The following is a 21737-nucleotide window of genomic DNA, read 5'->3' on the forward strand; positions in this document are numbered from 1 at the left end:
TAGAAATAAAGCTCCTAAAAATATGTGTGATAGCTCATTCTATTCGGAATGCCGTCTAGAAAAATGTTTTTTAAGGGTTTACTAGCACATAAAAAATTGCGATTGTTATTTACAAAATATGATGAAAAGGTATTTAGTTTTTCATTAATAAAATCTAAAATAATGATATTCGAGGAATTTTGAAAAAGATCCTGAAAGAAGAGAAAATTTCGAATAAAAAAATTCTATTATTTATATATATATTTTTTTACTCTGAAAATAGTGCTCCGCGAGGTCGTTACGGCATAGGCGCACCGTCTAAAAAGCCGGTATATCACCTAAAATATTTTTTGATGTGACAATTTTAACTTATTTTAGCGTTACGCTCATTGTACGCCTGCGCCGCAACTTATCTCTCTTTCACTTGATTGGCCTATGGCCTATGCGTCCGAGAAGAATTTTTTTATTTAAAACTAGAAGAAGAAGAAGAAGAAGAAATATACTTTATTGTGCATATTAAAAGCTAACAACATCTTTAAAAATAAAATTTGCAAAACAATCTAACAATCTAAGCTAGGTAAGCGTTTTCTTCCAGACAACCTTGGGGTAGAGGAGATTTGCCCGCTACTACTAGCTGTGCCCGCGATTAAGTCATGGGATACTCATTACAATTACCTGTCCGGTAGTTGTGGTACATCCTACATTTCCTATTCCCCACACCAACTTACCAATCTTCCTTTTCACACCACCTATCCTTCCCTTTCCCTATTCCTACCCTCTCCGCAAATCCAACGTCTGCTACGCGGATGGATGCGTGGCTAGGGGTAAGCCTAGTCATTGGCGTGCCACTCTGCCCTGGGACTAGTGATCAGTGCGGCTGCAACTAGTTTGATTGTATATATTGTGTATATACTAGTTTGATATATTGTGTATATGATTTGGACTTATACCTTGACAGAGGGGGACGCCTGTACATGGCTACTCCCCTTCGTGTTGCTCTATGACCCCAGATGATTAACTCGTTTTGAAAGCATGTATGACAAAAATTGAGCTTAAAATAGTTTACAGCCGTATTTAAATACATTTAGTACGAAATTAGACACCAATTGGACCAAACAGTTATTATTCACTCTTCATAGAAATTTAGCAAGATTCAGCCGGTGAAAGTCTTCCCGTACCCACCAATTTCTGCACCGTTATGTTTGGATCGAGTTTTCTTATTTTCTTTATAAGAATACATATCATACACCGAAGCAAAGTGTATTATGTGTACTTTATGAATATTTGTAATACCGATTTCTCGATTTGTCGAGGATACCTAAATTTGTATACTTTGGTTTCAAAAAAATATACTACTTTCTCGCCCTCTTTGGATATGATTGCCTAAAAAATATTGTTTTTAGATTTATCGTTGCGTTCTTCATCTTCAATACTAGTTTTGATTAATTTTTCTAAATCAACTATGAAGTACAAACCCCGTACTTACGGTAATTGCTTTGTGAGGGGTAATTAAAATGTCGTGATTCGAGCGCTCGGCATCTAAGCCACCTATTTTCAAGTATAAAAAAGAAATTTTGCTGAAACACAATATATTTCTGTAACTCTTAGAGCGAAATAAATACTATTGGGAAACAGAATAAGTATAATCATCGATAAATGTATCACATAATACTATATTTTTTCGACACATTTTTGCACTAAGATAACTTTTTCACCCTCCCTCTGAAACAAGTGCGATTTTATAATTGATATACGCACATGTACAACACTTTTTATACAGTAAATTAAAGCTTAGTTCATACTCTTCAAAATAATATAAGCATTTTGTTCTAAGTGTAGAAACTAGTGAGTTATGAGCGAAAAAGTACGTCTCAAGTAGTGAACGCGCTTACCAAATCATATTACGCGGGAGATCCGAGGTCAGCGCCGGTCGGTAGACTGTGTGCTGGGGTTGAATTCAACCCCGCGGGAGACTACGGAAGCTCGCACTGTACAACAAATGTACTATGATGTATTTGCAGAGACATTTTATTTTTTCCCTGCTATATAACAATTTATGCTAGATGTCACTATAAATAAAACGCTTCACACTTAACGGATCCCCCAGTAGGATTTTCTCCTGTGTTGGAGGTCCGGAAACACACAAAATACATTAACACAACGCCCAGACCACGAAAAACATCAATACGGTCGATACAAATGTCTGTCGTGAGTGGGAATCGAACCCGCGACCGTCAACGTAACAGCCAGTGCTATGACCGCTGCGCCAACGCGTCGTCAAATATGTCATAATCAATGCTAATATGTCATAGCTGTACATCTCTGAATGTATGTTATACATATTTAATTTTAACATTCATGAAAAAGTAAGTAAAGTATTTAACTTTTTATGCTGACATGTGATGGTTAAGAAATTAAAATTTGTATATACACTGATGACCAACCATGCGACTAACAAAATCTACTAACTACTAAAAAAATTTTTTCTACTGTTCAAAAATAAAAACTACTAAATTTAGTGGTAAAACTACTGAGTTGGCAACGCTAGCTAATCGTAATTCGTAATGTGCATCTGCATGTAGGGATGAGAAATAGTATCGATTTTTATAATATATGTATTTGTAATTTTGTATATTTTTTTAATAAAAAGAAAACGATCGATTATTAATTAATCTATTTATTACTAATCCGCAATAAAACGTTGATAGTTTCAAATAAAGTAGAAAAATGCCATAAAGTGATTAAAAGTTAAGATTTGTTAACTGCTTTCGTGTACTAAAAATATGTCCTTTGAAAACAATGTATTTCAATTCACTTCATTCTCTTATAACATAAAAGATAGACATTGCACGAAGTAGAGTATAAAGTAAAACATGAAAAAAAGAAAAGGAAGACCTTACTTGCTTTTTAAAGTACAATTTTTAAATAAAGATAAATTTAAATAAAAGTACTAAGAACGTACAACTTAAAAACAAGTTAATAAGGAAGGAGAGACATTTTCTCGAAATACTGAATTTTTCAAATTAGATATTGTTTAATTATAGGCGATATAACATATACAAATGTATTTACATAGTAAATTTGTATGTTTTATCGGCTGTTTTGGAAGCACAGCCATATCGTTTCTTTTACTTTCTGCTTTTAAGTGAGAGTAAACTTTTGATAAAGTACGTGTCATAAAATCAACCGTAGATATGGGCATGTTATGAGAGTTTAAAGATTTACAAGTTTAATAGCACCATATTGAATAAAGTCAAAGAATGGCAGTCAAAAATACGAATGCTGATGAGGCTGAGGCTGAAAAACTTTTTAAGCTATAAAACGATTTATTTAGTGTAGTTTGTTCATACTTCATAGCATTAAATGATTATAACGGCAAAAACGTAAAAATTATCAGAGTAAATGAAAAAAAACCTGAACTTACAGCAAAAGTAGTGTTTATGCGGTAATCGCAACTTATACAATTCCAATGAAAAGTCGAGCAGAATACAAGAATAGGACCACCTATATGTACGATTTTATTTTTGTGTTACCCACACATTAGGGATTTTAAACATTACCACCTATATTTCTTAGCTATATATTTTATATTTTGCTACATATTTTATTTTTAAGTAATTAAGCATTTTTAGAGGTAACTCAAAAATACTCGTCAGATCTCGATTAAATTTAAATAGGTGGTCCTAGAGCCTAAAGACAAGCACCACCTTTCGATTATAAAAAAAAGAATCATCGAAATCGAAATTGGTACACCCAGTCATCCACACCGTTGATTACAAAGACTTAAAATAGTATATAAAGGTACAATTGAACAATTGATACACAAATAAAAAAATAGTCGTAGAATTGAGAACTTCCTCATTTTTTTAAGTGGGTTGAAAAGTCAAAAACTTTTTCTATATCTAATCTGCGTCTTAAATAGAGCCTAGAGAGATTAGAACCTTATTAGAAACCAGTAAATCTGAAATCAGTAGGAAAATCGACATCGGCTTTTATAACGATTCAAATTTTTATACTACTTTTTACGGTTTAACCTCTAAAAAATCCACATAACCTTTAAATGTAAAAACATTTGCTTATTGTTATTATCGAATCAGTAAATAATATTATTGTTACAGCTCAGAGATTAATCAGGATTATGGCCATCTCAGCGATATTACGTCGCACTTTAATAAACGGAACGGTATATTCTGCTGCAGCGCTGCGTTTTGCTTCTACTCAACCGGAGAAAAAAGTTTTCTTCGATGTGACTGCGGACGGCGAACCTTTAGGCCGCATTGTTATAAAATTACATGCTGAAGAAGTTCCTAAAACAGCTGAAAACTTTAGAGCTTTATGTACAGGAGAGAAGGGATTTGGTTACAAAGGGTCATCATTTCATAGAATTATTCCAAATTTTATGTGCCAAGGCGGGGACTTCACTAATCACAACGGTACCGGTGGAAAGTCAATTTACGGTCGAACTTTTCAAGATGAAAACTTCAAGTTAAGACACACTGGTCCTGGAATTTTATCCATGGCTAATGCTGGACCTAACACCAATGGTTCTCAGTTTTTTATAACCACGACTGCCACACCATGGTTAGATAGGAAACATGTAGTTTTTGGTGCTGTTGTTGAAGGAATGGATACTGTAAAAAAAATGGAAAATCTGGGTTCTAAAAGTGGTAAACCATCAAAGAAAGTTCTGATTGCAGAATGTGGTGAGTTAGATTGAATATTACTCGATAGTGTATATATAATGATGTTGAATATAATAGCATTTCAGTTTGTCTATGTTAGAATAAAGTAGTAAGCCTTAATAAAGTATGTTGATATATAGATGTTGTTTTCATTATATTTCATTCTTATTCTATGTATTGTATATTCCTACATAGTAACATATTATTATTTTATAATTAGGTAGAGTTAGTGATCATCTATTGATCACATTATCACAAAAAAGAACATTTTAGTTAGTCTTTTTAAAATTTAAAATCAAGATCAATCTTTTGTTCCTCTTTGCTGAATTTCATTAGATTTTTTTAGTTCTTAACTTTTTAATTACTAGAATTATCAGCTATATAGAGAAATTTGATTAGTATAATTGTTTTTGAACCAAAAACATGATTTGGGTTAGAATTTTGTTAATATTGAAGAATTCTTACTCTATCAAAATGTAATTGAGTAAATTTTCATAAGTCTTGAAGAAATACCACTCAGTTGGATAGAAAAACGATTTTTTTTTGTGACTGTTTGGTTTTCTTTTATACAGGTATTTATGAAGAATCAATTAACAAAGCAATCAAAAAACCTTTGGATGTCCACGTTTGAATTCTGATAAATGTATTAGGTAAAATAAAATAAATGTCAAAATGTGTATGCAATTTTATTAATCACTAAATGCAACAAATTAGTTTAGGGAGTTGCTATCATCAAACCTATCATCAATTTGCAAACGACATAACAACTTTCCAAGTAGAGCTAAGTCAGTATCAAGTCTTAAAATCTATTATAATAAGGCATTTTTAGATATAACATTCTTCATATCAAACTATTTCTCTCTTAACAAATATATGACAAAAATTTACATTGATGTTTTGTCTTTTCTTCAATATACATGATAAATATTATTTTAAAAATATTTTATACTAAAATAATATTACTACAGTAATAATTGAGTTTTTTAGATACAGCAGCCTATAAATTGACATTTCAATGAGTGTAAATATTAAAAAAATTTTAACATTGACAAAAAAAAAAAAACTAAACGAAATAATTGTACATACAATCATTGTATGAAGTTTAAGTAACATGAATTAAAAATTCAATTTAAAAGTGGCTGTTGAATTAGAGGGGCTTCTGACTTTGACTATCTCTCATTGGTGCTAATTGTGCTTTTAGAATTTTTATAACAATTTATACAATATAATATGGCAACTTGTATAAATTAATTGAAAATAAATGTAGATAATATTACAATATAGTTTCATAATAATTCTAATTTTCTTAAATTAAAACTACCTACATCAATTTTCGAAAACTATTCATTTATGCTATTTATGAAACCTTCCTGATTATAATAAACATCATTGATCTCATTATGAAAGTAATTAATCTAAATTTAACTTCACAATAAAAAGATTTCACAGGAGATCTAAAAAAAGTAACACATCTCTGACTAATTGTAACTTAAATTATGGAAACTTAAAAAAATTTGAAGTGATTGAAAAGTATTGTTAACAGCCAAAAGGTTGAAAGTTGAAACAACCATTCAATTGCACACTTAAACCCTTTCATATTAATTTTTTTATACATACAATTATTGGACAAACATTTATCCCATCAACAACTAATACAAAGGTCAAAATATTGCAATTAACATTTATGAACAGTAAGCTGAGCATTTTTTATGTATTAAAGAGAATATACATTGGGTTTAGCAATTCAGCTAATTGACATGTATAACAAAACATGAGGCATTAAGTTGAATGGCATAGTGCTTTAAAAGAATTAGCCGCCCCATTGAATGGTTATTTAATTATGTCGTTGGTTGTAAAATGTCCATATTAACTCTCACATGTGACCAAATAAAGTAAACAAAATATATATATTTATGCACTTTGTACTTACATTGACTCTATGTAAAAAAAATGTTAATTTTACCTTCCATTTTGAAATATACAGATAACTAAAAAAAATTACTACTATTTTAACAGATTGGAATTTTTGTTTGATATAGTAAAAAAAGAAAGAGAAAGATAAATTAAAAATTAATATGAATCTCTAATTATTATCCATAAAACTACAACAAAAAAATGAGGAGTTATGCTAATATTATAAAATTTCTTTATTCTTTATAAAAATATTACTTTATAGTTTGCATTATACAAATCAGTTGTAGAATTGATTAAAATTTTACTATTTATAGATGATTTTCTAGAGATATGATGGAAACAAAGGTAAGATCGTAGTAGTATCATTTTGTTGCATGCAAACTTGTTATTATTAGTAATGAATTTTAGAAATACTGTTTATCAAGATTCAATTGGGTCGTTAGTAAATATGTTCTATCACAATGACAAAATATTGCCTTTTATAACAGTTTCTTTCAAGTACAGTTAAAATAAAGTCATAAATAAATATAACGACATTTCCATAGCTTTACGTTTAAACATTATAGGGATATTTTCTAAGAATTCTTTAGGCCAAACTGAAAGCAATTGTATGCGTTTGAACAGTGACAGCATTAGGGATGTGATGAGTATTTTCATATACTTAAAATCATTTATTTAAGCCAAATGATTATAACACAAAGTAAAATATATATTCCCTTCATTTTAACTACTTTACAATTACGACTGTGACATAACTTACATTCTGAACACGATAAGCGTTAATAAACTATATTTTAGATATGGTTTGAAATCACTTGCAGTTTTTTAAGCTTAATAGAAGAAATAATTTGTATAGGTCTATGAACAGTTTTATCGACCAGTAGTTACTCTTATAAGTTTATTAGATATAGTCTGTGAAGCGAAGATTATAGAAATTATTTATTCTATTTGACTATTTACCACATCGTTACACTGAGATGTTCTCAATCAACCAATTTTACTAAAAGTATGTTCACACCCATCATTTACGTCATCGGGATTTTCGGTCCTCGACCCGGCGTTGAGATTCAGGAATATTCGTTTAATTCGCTATATACAGATTAGGTCATCTATCTCAAACTCGCGGATCCAGAGGCGACGCGGAGAGTTGGTCGACGCTGCGCCCCTTCTGGATCTGGAGGCTCAACTCGTTCGGCTCCATCGTGATGTGATGGGAGGAGGTCCGCTTGTGCTTGGACTCGGCCGGGCGGAGGTCCCGCGAGCCGGTGCGGCGGTGGCGCAGCACGCCGCCGCCGTCGATGAGCCGCTTGCTCTCCTCGTCGCCGCAGCGCGCCAGCGGCAGCACCGTGAGGTCCAGGCTCTCCATGCTCTTGATGGCGAGCTGCCGGAGCTGCTCGAGGCTGAGGTCGCGGGACGCGGAGCGCGAGTGCGCGTGCGCGTGCGCGTGCGCGAGGTCGCGCGAGGCGGAGCGCGGGAAGGCGTCGTCGTGCTGGCGCGCGCGCGGCTCCAGCTGGATGGTCTTGGAGTCGCTGCGCAGGTGGCGCGACGCGACCAGCACGCGCGAGCTCCTGGCGCACGGCCGGCTCTGCGACTCCTGCGAGTCGGCGCGCTGCAGCCGGCCGGCGGGCGGCGGCTCCAGGGGCGTCGTGGTCGCCGAGCTCGGCCCCGACGTCACCGCCGACCGGAAGCCGCTGGCGTTGTCCGCCGACGGGAGCTCTTCGAATACTGCACGTTCGAAACAACGCTTTAGATAACTCATCCTTTTATGCCGTATCGAAATGAATCTATTGACAAATATTCAATTTTTTGTGAAGACAGTACATATATGTATGTCACTTAAATTTATTTTTAATGTATATCAAAACTGTATGTTTTTCTAATAGATTTTTTTTTTTTTTTTTTTTTATGTCACTAGGTCGGCAAACAAGCTTACGGCTCACCTGATGGTAAGCGATTACCGTAGCTTATAGACGCCTGCAACACCAGAAGCATCGCAAGCGCGTTGCCGACCCAATCCCCAATCCCCCCAGGAGCTCTGGTCACCTTACTCACCAACAGGAACACAATACTGCTTGAAAACAGTATTATTTAGCTGTGATCTTCTGTAAGGTCGAGGTACTACCCCAGTCGGGCTGCTCCGTATTTTGAGCAGGAAATTCCTGCTGTGCCCTACCTCAGTTGGAGATATAAATAAATATGAAATGAGATTAAAATTTTACATTTATCGAGGCTAATAATCGATCCGGCGATGTCCTTGTGCGGGTCGAGAGGAGGAGTCGTCTCGAGATGGCGACGCCGGCGTACTAGCCACCAATCTGCTAGGAATATGCCTAACGCTACGATTTTTATGCCACCACATAGACCGACATATCTGAAACATACAAATTATAAGTTTACAGTGAAACAGTATATATAAGACTACAAAGCCTACAACGCCTTATATACCTATTTTTTTAAATCTTAACGACACATGATTAGCGTCAGTGACTATTTAAAATGAATAAAATATTAAAAGTAACCTGTATCTGAACTGCTCGATGTCGTACAGTAAACAACGACCTCCCTTTTCGCCGCTGCATGATTGCTTCCAAAGTATGCAGGTGGAGTCGATAAGATTTCCGAAGACAATAGGTGCAGGAATGTAGCCAAACAGTCTGAATATAACGAATTGCATTCCTAATGCAAACGACCGTTCTTCTTCACTTACTGATCTAAAAGAACAAAGAAACATTTTTTTCCAAACAAAATATTTTAAGTATTATCTAAAAATACTATATTCAAATCACATATGCATTTTCCAATTGATTAAATTATAAACAAACAGTATTAGATTTAAAGCCTTGTATATATGAACGGAACTGACTATATTTAGTATCGCAAGACCGCTTTTGTTTTCGAGTGTTCCTAGGTTCTAAAAGTCTAACTTTCCTAGAGGATCAGGAAAAAGCGAAGCGGTCTTTCGACTCGGCCGAGATTCGCTCACCTGAGCACGATCATGAGCAGCGGCATCTGCGTGATGGCGACCACGAAGGTCATGAAGAACAGCAGCACGAGGAAGGGGAAGATGGTGGTGCAGGGCGGGTTGCAGGCGCCGGCCGTGGCCACGGGCACCACCGTCACCTCGCTGTACTCGTGCAGCGCGCCCGCTGTCAGCGCGGACGCCGACGCGCCGCCCACCACGCCCACGCCCACGCCCACGCCCACGCCTACCCCCACGCCCAGCGCCTCGCGGCTGTTCTCGTGGACGCCTGCCGCACGGACGACGATCATCGAATATATTAGAATCCGTTCAAGACATATTTATTATTAATACATATTATTCATTATTAGGTGACGTCAAATTAAAAACAAATTACTGATTTTGCAAATGTATAATATATTATATATAAAAATAATATATAAATATTGTCTTTGCTAGTTAGTTGAAGGTTTTATTGATCTATTATAGTTATAAATAAATTCGTTCGTAGGTATGAGCATAATCAAGCACATGATGTTTGAAAAAAGGCATGGATGATTAAAATCAGAGATTAGATGTACTATAGAAACTATGAAAGTGATTCTACTGTCGCAAACTAATAGAAATAGTTAGTTTAGAATAGAATGTATAATACACTATATGATATACATATATATGTTATTATTCAAATCAGCGGCCACTAATGTGATGCACAAGATTGAACACAGTGAAAGTCGGATGGCAGACTCTGGCAACATGTAACTGGTAATAATAATGCTAAACAGAAGAAGAAGAAGAAGAAAAAGCACTAATATGAATTAAGGTAAAACCGCGCACGAGCACTATTGTAGGCACTGTATGTAGCGCACTAGTGTGGCGCAAGCTTAGGAAAAGTTAACGTCCGTAATGCAGGTGTAGTGTAGTGTAGTGTAGTGTAGTGTAGTGTAGTGTAGTGTAGTGTAGTGTAGTGTAGACAGTGAATACTCACAAGCGCAGTTGGTGAAGTTGGAGCGCGAGGAGAAGGCGGCGCAGCCGGCGTGGCACGGCGAGAAGTACGTGAGGCCGTTGTTGCCGCACACGGGCTCCATGTCCGTCTCCGTGCACAGGCAGTTGAAGTTGCACGCCGCCGTCAGGTTCACCTTGAACGGCTCCACGTTGCTGTGGGGAACGGGGAGTGTTACATCATAATGTTTGGAAATACAGTACAAATAAGTTCACACCACTTAATTGAAATGTCGTATGTTAATGTTTCGTATACTCACTAATTTAAATCAGTTTTTAGAAAATTGAGTTTTATTATGAATCGTATGCCAGAATGTACAGTAAGTAGACCAAACCAAATCTCTCAAAACAAGTTTCGCATAGATGAAGAGTTCTAACGCTTCTCTTCACATAATATGTTTTTTAACAAAATATTAACAAGATGTCATTGGCATCAGTTGAATGGGAAAACCTAGTAATACCCAGTAAACCTAGTTGTCAAACACCTAGCACCATTTTTCAATTTTTACTTTGCTAGCTAGCACTAGCACTAGCTAGCACTGACCTAACCTATGTGACATTTTATTTTATTTGATTAGCCCATTGGCGCAGTTTGTAGTGACCCCGCTTTCTGGTTCGATGGTTGTGGGTTCAATTTCCACCTTGAGTCTGGGTGTAATATAAATATTTACTTATATTATATATATGAATTATTTATAAGTATGTTTATCGAAAAAAAAAAATGTAGCTATATACCAGTCAGCTGCTACCTATAACACAAGCATTAAGTTGCTTACTTTAGGAACAGACGACCGTGTGTGTATTGTGTGGATATTTATTATTATTATTATTATTATTTCAAAAACTGGTTTAACAAAGGATCTGGAAGAAATAAGGAAGGTCTAAATTTAAATATTCATTATAACTTTCCCAAACAGAAAAAAATACCTGTTATTTGTATATGGTATAGTGGTTCCGGCCATTTTGATATTGTCACATCCGAGGAAGAATAAAAGCGCGTAACAGGACAGACAGATAATGTTCGATATAAGTACGAACTGTACCGCGCCCTTCGGCCGAAGCTCCAAGCGCTTCAATAAGCATCCGCCCATGAAGATACCGATACACGCTCCGGGAATAGCGACTGAACCTGTTAAAAATACATTAGAATAAAAATACTTCTTGAAACAAAAGAGAAAACACTGTCCACGAACAAGTCCCTTAAAAATAATATCGAATTTCTTTTGTTCAGCACATTTACTACTGTAAAATGTAAACTAACCGGTAAAAACGCTAGCTTGACTTTTGCCGAGACTGAATTGCGTTTCTAGATACTTTGGTAAGAACACGACGAAACCGGAGACTATCATGAGCTCCATGCAAGCACCCAAGCAGGTTACTACGTAGACAGGATTCTTAAGTAGGCGCCACATCGATACGGGGATGTCTGAAAAGATATTCAAAGTGAAAGTAATTTTATAGGTACTTAAAATATGACATTTAAGTTCATCGAACGATATATATATATATATATATATATATATATAAAATTATTCTGGTTTACCAACCTTTAATATCTTTCCCATATCCTGTGTCCTTAAAATCGGTTTGCGGTTTGGGTGGAGTTTTTGTTGTCGCAGAGCCACTAGCCGCAGCTGCTTTTTCAACTAATCGAATTTTTTCTTTTTCACGTACCAAGACTTTCGGAAATGAGAAAAACGGTATGGCGACGAGAATCAAGAGAAGGCCGCAAAGTAAAAATCCTCCCCACCACATTCCAACCCATCGATGGTCGCCTGGATCTAGAACAAGAGAAAATGCATAAAAAGTAAGTTTTAACTTTTAAAATGTTTTATTGCGTTACTTTAAAATTTAGGATAAAATAATGTAATGAGAAATTAAACTTACCTATTGATATAATGGCTCCAGAGAATGAATCCATATGGAATGATAGTAGATATGCACCGAGTAAAAATCCAAGAACTGGACCAAATGCAGCCATGCTGTACATACATCCTGTAAAATACAATAATAAAAGTTTGATACAACATAACTAGATAAAAACAGATGTAGTTTATTATATTTCAACAATCAGATTAAATATGTATCTGCAATCTACAACTTAATTAGTTTCTGTGAAAGTTGATTCATAGTTACATGACAAAGGTATTGTGTAATACGGTGTTATAACTTATAACGCAGAATAAATTGATCGCTTTAGATAATAATACTTGTAAAAAAATGCAAATACTTGAAAGCATTTACATAAAACTCAAAACTTTCGAAGAACTCGAATAGTGTTGAATACTTTTTAAAGCTAATTTAACGTAGCTACTCAAATTGCGATGACAACGAGTAAAAGGCTGCATGCAGTAATAGTACCGTCTACCGATATTGCGGACCAAAAGTAGGTCACTCTAGATCTGCGGTCCGCAAATGGTACGGATTTCGCGGTTACCTATGACTCAAATTCATAAAATACTAGCTGACTCGGCAAACGTTGTCTTGCCGCTAAACGCTATTTAAAAATAGTTAAAAAACGGCTATAAGATGATCGTCAACTATATCTAAACTAAAAACAAATTTTGTACATTTTATTTTGTATCATTTTGAGGTTTCGTCGGAAAACACAATCGCCTCATTTCTTCAAATGACTTTGAAGAAATGAGGCGATTGTGTTTAAGATTTCTAAATATTAATTAAAATATATCATAAATGTTACATGTTTATAAAAGTATGTCAGTAATTAGTAATACCTAATTACAAAATTATATATTTTTAACTATGACATTTCTCATTTTAAAACATACACAGAACGATAATTGTGCAGGTGTTTACGGTATACTTTTGCTAACGAAATGTCTTGTCGCGAACAAGGACCATGTAACTGGTTCGAAGATTGACATTTAAATTAGGTATCATTCAAGGAATATCTTTCTGTTAAAACGATGTTGTATAACAATTTTTATGTATTCAACAAATTATAGTGTAAGCACATTATTATTACATTTTGATATTATTTACGTTATACCTACTTTGATTTTTATTCAAATTTCTTGCTTTATCATTAATGGTTGAAAGAAGTTAGGACCGACAAGAGATCCTTGACGCCTGTTTTTATTGCACCGGAGAAAACGTAATGTCGTCTACTCGTAGGTATAATGAAGGTTTCTTTGAAATTTAAATTGTTTTAATAGAATAAAATGTTATTTTGTCGTAATAAAGTTGTTATTAATTTAGACCAAACGGAATATACTTTTATTTTTTCGATACATAAAGATATTATTCGGCAAATTTATACGTATACTTAATTTAGGAAAAAAACCACTCCCAAGGGCGAGACGGCATTGACTACTGCGAAATGTTGTTTATCAAACACGGAAGTTTTATTTTGATTAAATTGTTTGGTGTTTGATATAAGTGACAGGCCGGGCACGGGTCAAGGTTATTATGCTGTCACGTTAGGGGACTAAACTATCAAGGTAAAAGTGAACCTTTTAACCAACTGTTTCAAATTTACTTTCTGTAAGCATGCGGCAAAGATAATCTATCAGTTAGATTTAGCGAAATGACTTTCATTACAAAATGTTTTATACTTATGTTGAGAAAGTTGACTTTCGCATGAAACATAAAGAATGGTACCATTCGGTCATATTTACAATTTATTTTGTTTAGATGGGCGTAATTAACCTAGGGCTAAATGGGCCATGGCCCGGGGTGGCGCCCTAAGAGTAGCTGCGCAAGCCTATCAAGAGGGGCGACTAAAACCGAGCCTACGTCCCCAGTATGTAGTAAAATAACGAAAAATATTGGCCTAAAAAAAAAGATTAGCCGAAAAATTTCAAACACAATAATCGATTTTATTCCGAAAACTTACACCCCTAATACTATGCACATCCCTGCTATATGCTGCTTTTACTATTTTCACGCAATTTATAAGGTGGCAAACTTTATTGGCCCGGGGCACTGAATTTTCGTATACGCAACTGATTTTTTTGGATATTTTGTCCAATAGTTTTACAGGTGTAGCACGTATGGCGTTATGGCGTTATTTCTATATGTATTTTCTTACAACACGTGAAAAAATCAATTCGGAACAAATGACAGAAGTCCCGCGTGTGTGGCTACTGAATCTAATATTCTACTATCTAGTACATATTTAAGTCTAGGCTGATAAGGTTCATTGAACTGTGCCGTGTTTGCAGTTTGGTTTATGAGTGCGGTTACGAGCAACGCGCCATTCGGTCGTCACAATAAAGACGTGTAATAGCAGAAAGGTCGGTGGAGGAAAGTTTCATATTGGAAAACAAAAGCGAAGACTGTCTTAAAAAGTATATATTCCACATACCTACTTGTTTGAAGTATACAGTTTCAATAGCAATTTAGGGTATTAGCAATCCGGAAAACCGGATCCGGTATTATTTTGCACTAAGAGGATCCGGTAATCGGATTCAGTTAGTGCATTTTTGAGGCATTTTTGAGAAAATAACCCCTCTATTGAAAGATAGAGCATTCTTAATGTACTAGTTTTTATTTCACTGAGATAAAATATTTGATTGATAGTTTTCAGCCATTTTAATAAGCTAGAGATACGTTATGGTGAAATTGTTCAACTGTATTTACAGCTGAAGTAACACTGAAGTGATGTGATGCTGACTTATTGCGCGAGAGTTAAAGAACTTCACATTGTAGTTACTTGCAGATTACCAAGTAATACTATAATAAGATTCAAACAGACAGAAATAAAAATATACCCGTAACGTTAACGTAAACATACATGTTTCGGATAACTTTGCAGGGGTCTATGTCAGAGAGATTATACATTATTTAAATATCACTCTATATTACTGTGTGTGTTTTATATTTTCGCGGTCAAATAACAAGAGCCGCGCCCCTTTACTATCATTAAATCAGTTAATTACTCAGATGAGAAAACTTTAAAATCTGTAACCATATCATATTCATAAATATCAGTATAAAAGAAAAAAGTCATGGGACTAGACCTGAAAAAATCGTGAAAGAATAAGTAAATGTGAAGATCTACAATCAGTAAAAAATTTAATGTTTGTAAATGTAAAATGTAACGAGTAATACGAATAGTCTTTTGAATATAGAATCTCGGCTTAATTCGACAAATGTAGAAGCTGACAAACCTTTTTCTTCTTATTTTTAGCTTTCAATTTAAAAAATAATTTCTTTCTCATTGTTGTCCTTTTTTAAATTTGTCTTTAAAGCTATAAAAAATAATATGATATAACGAAAAAAGAAAAGTTTATTATGGTTTGGACAACGTAGAACAGATCTGGCCGAATTGAAAACAACACCACATTGCTATCCTTAACAGCCAATATATAATCAGCCAAATACCTTTAATAGCGCACGAAAAATAATCGAATATATTTTCGTCAAATATTTTTCATATATAATTAATTGGAACGACTATTATATTTATATGTAGAAAACATAGGTTCCTATCGTTAAAATGTTTCAAGTGGCTTTCTATTTTAAAACGAATTACGTTTAATTTAAATAACTCACCGATGTACATGCTGGAAGATTCAGGTCGAACGTGATCGTCGACGTAAGTAGTGCCGAGAGTCAGAAGCGGAGATCCCCCGCATCCCAGCAGTAGTTGCGCCACCACGAACACCATAACAGGCATAAATGTGCTGGGTGAACTCTGTTGACGATGATTGTATTTATTGTAATACACATTTTCATACTTAAACGGCATTATGACAATTGAAAAGTATGATGACATGAAGTGAAGAAATTATGAAATTCTAAATTTCACAGGTAAAATACCTAAAAAATAAAATACTTTAAAAATCTCAAGCACATATTCAAACATTTTATAAAGGTAGGTACTGATTTAATATATTAAAATTTAGTTTTATTTGTGGAGTACTTAAATTCAAGCTACCAATTTTAATATTTTAATCGGCTAAACTGACGAAAATGCGGACAAAAGCTTTTGTACTTAAACATATTTGAAGACACAAGGATGAAGGTTGTTGATGATGAACGCGTAAGGATAGTTGAATTTAAATAATTATGTGTCTAATTACTTACTTTGATACAATTATCTGGCCTAAGATTGCTTGGTGGAAGGCCTTGGGAGAGTCTCCCGAGGCCACCCATATCCTGCTCTAAGGCCCGCGGTAACCGACAAATGTTATCATCGGATTTATTGTTAGCCATCATTTCGCTATTCACTTCCGCAATAAAATGCGGTACGACGAATACCAAAGAACCGATTCCCATGATGACGGCACCTAAAACGTTTAATTACGTAAACATACCGTTTATATGTAGGTGTATATTACACGCATTTTATTTTGAATTGAAATAAATTCTTACCGACTGCTATCCAAACTGGAATATGTCTCCTGCTTCCGAGATAGGAGACGAAAATGACAGTTATAACGTTGCCGATCTCGTAGCTGCTCGCTATGAGCCCCGAGAGGCTGGATGGTATTTCAAAGCGTTTTTCGATTGTTGTGATCACAGAATTTATATAGCCCGAGCTAAGTGCTTGTTGAAGCGTTACTAGGAACGAAAGAAAAAATACGAACACCTAAAATAAAAAAAATAAAACAGTTTAGTCTATGAATGAAACGAACAATAAAAATAACTAACATCGAGAGTTGTTGAAACATACTTTAATACTAGAAAACTTTTGAATAAAAAGCGGTCTCCATGACAGGATTCCACAGTCTCTTGTGTCATGAGGAATGTCTAATATTTCTGGAAACAATTGATGCGGTTTCTCCTTTTCTCTCTCCCGTTCGCGGTCTCTGAAATAAATGAAAATAAATTGCAGTATGTGCATCTATTTGTCATCGAAGTAATTAATAAGTCGTATATATTAGTTGTTGTAGTTGTACCTGTCGCATATGCCAGCGGAGGGATTTCTGCTGTGACACTTCGTAGAGTCGCGCGCTGGGTGCGCCGGGGGCGGCGGCGCGCTCGGCCCCGCGCCGTCGCCACCCTCCGTGCACCCGGACTCCGCGTAAAGTCCCGTCATCGCGTACATCGACTCTTGTCTCCTGAGACCACGAACAATAATAATATAATATTATTAATATAACTGAATATATTTTGCATCCATTCTTAAGACATTTATAAAAATGAATCTATTATTCTTTGGTGGCTTCTAATTCTAAAAAGAATAATTATTGTAAAAATTCAGTACATGTTAAGTATACATATATTGTAAACTTTGTGCAAAGTAGGTAAGTTTTAATGTTATGAGCTATAAAATACTTATACATAGATTGTTAAATTAAATGATTTATGGTTCAAAACAAAATAATATATAACACTTGATTAAAAAAAATAACATAAACATGAATATCCGGAAGAATATTACACAATTTATGCCATGTAAGTAATTATAGCTGTTATTATAAATACAAAGAACACGAGATCCGACAATACAAATACAGTATACGTACATAAATATACCAGTACCTTTCTACCAGTAACGAACGCTGATCAGCTGTTACATCCGACATATTGTCGGTGCGAATAACAAAATAAAAACACACACCTCTAAAGTCTAAACTATAATATTATGTAAAACAAGGCGAAATTTTCTCGGTGACCGCAATGACGTCACTATAACATCAATTTGTCGCGATTTCTCTTTTTCTTGACATTAAATTGTACATTTGAATATTGTAGCACGAGTGTCTTCTTCAGATCTATGAGAGAAAGATGACTAAATTTAAAGCTTTTGTTAAGTACCATATTAAAGAGATTTGATATAACGTGGCCCACATTATATCAAATGTGTCGTAAAACTAAACTGTATCTGATAAAGCGTGCGTTATCTATAACAAAGTTAGCGGATGTGAGTAATGTGTATGAAACAAATTTTCGTATGTTCGGTTACTTCGGTTAAATATTCGAAAGGAGTTTGTGTATTTCAATGTGCCAATTTTAAATAAAGACACTTCAGATTTATAATATTATTATAATTTTAAGCTCACTAAACTTCTCCGTATTTAAGAGATAAAACTTGTAGTTTGTAGAAGTTATTTTGGAAGATTACGTAATTTTATATTTTGTACTCGATATGATAATGTTTACAGAAACAACGCCTGTAAAATATGGTTAACCAGCATTCTTCATCTATTTCGCTGAGGATACTTTTTTTTACGAAAATGAAATATCGTCTATGACACTCATGAACAATGTAGCTCTCTACTGGTAAAAAAATTCATAATGGGTTCAGTAGTTCCAAAAGTTGGCGGGTGCATTCCCTACTATGAGTAACGATCGTTATCGGGTGTACATGATAACAACCGGGATCGACGGCTTACCATGCTCTCCGAGGCACAGTGGGAAGACTCACTAGGACTGCACAAACACGGCAAACATCCGTATGGGGATCGAACCCGTAACCGCCAGTGCAACAGCCACAAACCAGTGGTGTGACCGTTGCGCCAACGCGTCGTCATGACGTATCTTATTTCACAATATTTTTAAAGTATAAATAATAAATATTCAACCTAAACTTATACATATACTTTATACGTTTAACAGGCAACGATAAAATTAACTGAATAATTTATTTACAATTAAAAAGTCCGCTTTTTAGTTTACGCCCAATAAAGAAAAATGCTAAGTCGCAATTCATAATACATAGAACCTTTAATACAATATTATATCAATCCTAGATTTTGGGATCTAGATTTCTTTTAGAATCAAGGGATTATATCTTTTAACAATGGTAAAATATTTAGTACAGAAACAGAAATATGAGTTTATTTATTTATTTATTGGATAATCCAACAGTTGATACATAGCTTATTTTAGTTAAAGTATAATATAACAATTACTAGAACCAAAATAGGATTACACAGTTTTTTTTAAATATATTATTTAACAAATTAGAAGACATCTCGTATTATGATCGTTTATAAAAATTAAATTATGAATCTAATTGAGTATTTGTGTGTGTTTGTATGTGTGCGTGTGTGTGTGTGTGTGTATGCGTATGCGTGTGCGTGTGTGTGTGTGTGTGTGTGTGTGTGTGTGTGTGTGTGTGTGTGTGTGTGTGTGTGTGTGTGTGTGTGTATGTGTGTGCGTGCGTGTGTTTTAATTAATTACATCTTTACTTTTGAGTGCTTTTCTTAAAATTGTTTTTGTCATGTTGAACAAATCTATTTCCGAATAAAACTCATTATATGTGATGACTATACGGCTGAGGATAGAATTACGTGCATAGTTTGTATGTACTTTAGGTGCATAAAATAGTTCTGTGTGACGGGTACGACGATTGGGCACTTTAAAATATAAAGCACTGACTAAGTCGTTACAATCAATATGTCCAGCCAGTATATCGTATAACATAAACACATCACAGTGCCGACGCCTGATTTCTAAAGCTTCCATTTTATAATATTTACAGGTTTCTGTATAATTTTTATATTCTCTAAAATCTACAAAACACAGAAATTTTAGAAAATGTTTTTGTATCGCTTCTAGTTTATCTTTATACTTTGCATAATTTGGTGACCATATACTACAGCAGTACTCCAAAACACTTCGAACGTATGAAAAATATAACATTTTTATGGAATTAACATCAGTAAATGTTTTGCATACACGTTTAATATAGCCTAATTGTTTATAAGCTTTGTCAGTTATAATTTCTATATGTTCTGACATCAGTAATTTATGATCTAACTGAATTCCAAGATCTCTCACAGAATTTATCTTTTCAATAGGATTATTATCAATGTAGTAGACAAATTCAATATTTTTTGCTTTCCTTGAAAATGTTATATTTACTGTTTTTTTAATGTTAACGAATATTTTATTTTCTTTATAGAAATTGGAAAGATTATTTAGATCATGCTGCAATTCCACACAGTCCGAAATTTTACTTATAGCCTTATAGATTTTCTTATCGTCTGCAAATAGTAAGAAGCGAGAATATTTGAAACATCTATATATGTCGTATAAATAGGCGTTGTATAGTAATGGGCCCAGAAGAGAACCCTGCGGGACACCTGAGGTTGCGTGTACAAAATCACTACGAGCGCTGCCCATGACAACAGCTTGCTGTCTTTTTGATATATACGAACAAAACCATCTATGTAAATCACCCTTGATTCCGAGGGCTTGAAGCTTTTGTAATAGAATTACATGATCTACCCGGTCAAACGCCTTCTGAAAATCAGTGTATATCACATCTACTTGTTGTTTTTTATCCATAGCCATATGAACAAAATTGGTAAAAACAGCTAGATTTGTTTGTGTTGATCGCTTAAGCATGAAGCCATGCTGCTCTAATGGGATGGATTTATGGATAGTAGGCGCAATCGCATTGTAAATCAGTCGTTCAAAAATCTTGCTTATAGTATTCAATATTGAAATAGGCCTATAATTTTCTATTTTATGTCTTGCTCCTGCTTTATGGATTGGTATTATTAGTGCTTCTTTCCATTGGGTTGGAAAGGCATGAAATTCATTGACAGATTTGTCAAAAATGATTGATAGTGGGGCTGCTAGGTTATTTGCACATTTTACAAAGAATATAGCTGGTATTCTGTCAGTTCCTGCTCCTTTATTTATGTCTAGAGATTTAAGTATTTTGAGAACTAGTCCCTCATTTACATTAAGATTACAAATAGTATCGTCTGCAAAAGATATTGGGACATGAGTACTATCTTTATTATGATTCTGTTTTTCAAAAACGCTTTCAAAAAATTCACTAAATCCCGTACATATTTCTGTGGGATTGTTAAACTGACGGTCACCTAAGGAAAGGGAACTTGGATAACCACTTTTGTTATTTCTTAGGTATTTTTGATACCGCCAAAAAAGCTTTGGATCTTTTTTTATGTCATTCTGCATTTTTGTTTTAAATTTGTTGTAGTAATAATCTTGTAATTTCTTTTGTCTTCTTCGTAATAAGGAAAATTCGTCGTAGTCTCTAGGATTTTTAAATGATTTCCAACGAGCATGTGCTTTTTGTTTTTCTTGTATAATATGGATTAACGATTTGTTATACCAAATAGGATAGTGACAAGAAACCCTTTCTGTAACAACCGGTACATGTTCATTTATTATTTTATTGATAGTTTCATAAAATTTGTTAACTATTATATCTATTGAATCACCTCTCAATATATTTTGCCAATTTAATTTACTGAGAATTTCATTTATAACACTGTAGTCAGCTTTCTTAAACTTCATTTTAATCAAAG

At 34.4% G+C, this 21737-nt stretch overlaps 2 protein-coding genes across 2 annotated transcripts in view; one reads left to right on the forward strand and one right to left on the reverse strand.

Annotated features, from left to right (window-relative positions):
- Positions 1-3702: 3702 nt before the first annotated feature.
- On the forward strand, positions 3703-4800 carry LOC123657213 (peptidyl-prolyl cis-trans isomerase-like). The gene is made up of 2 exons (XM_045592794.1): positions 3703-3780; positions 4098-4800. The coding sequence occupies exon 2, from the start codon at positions 4118-4120 to the stop codon at positions 4694-4696; it is 579 nt and encodes a 192-aa protein (XP_045448750.1). The 5' UTR covers positions 3703-3780; positions 4098-4117; the 3' UTR covers positions 4697-4800.
- Positions 4801-7260: 2460 nt separating this feature from the next.
- The window catches only part of LOC123657223 (solute carrier organic anion transporter family member 5A1), a 52699-nt gene continuing 38222 nt past the window's right edge, over positions 7261-21737 (reverse strand). Inside the window, exons 4-17 of the mRNA XM_045592802.1 lie at positions 17403-17564; positions 17177-17312; positions 16876-17092; positions 16588-16790; positions 16054-16195; positions 12424-12531; positions 12084-12317; positions 11798-11962; positions 11464-11665; positions 10523-10692; positions 9559-9823; positions 9095-9286; positions 8795-8946; positions 7261-8300 (exon numbers count right to left, since the gene is read on the reverse strand). Of these exons, the coding sequence (XP_045448758.1) occupies positions 7690-8300; positions 8795-8946; positions 9095-9286; positions 9559-9823; positions 10523-10692; positions 11464-11665; positions 11798-11962; positions 12084-12317; positions 12424-12531; positions 16054-16195; positions 16588-16790; positions 16876-17092; positions 17177-17312; positions 17403-17564 (2959 nt within the window). The 3' untranslated portion in view covers positions 7261-7689. The remainder of the gene's footprint in view (positions 8301-8794; positions 8947-9094; positions 9287-9558; positions 9824-10522; positions 10693-11463; positions 11666-11797; positions 11963-12083; positions 12318-12423; positions 12532-16053; positions 16196-16587; positions 16791-16875; positions 17093-17176; positions 17313-17402; positions 17565-21737) is intronic.

This window comes from Melitaea cinxia, chromosome 1 (genome assembly GCF_905220565.1).
Source record: "Melitaea cinxia chromosome 1, ilMelCinx1.1, whole genome shotgun sequence".
Lineage (NCBI taxonomy): Eukaryota > Metazoa > Arthropoda > Insecta > Lepidoptera > Nymphalidae > Melitaea > Melitaea cinxia.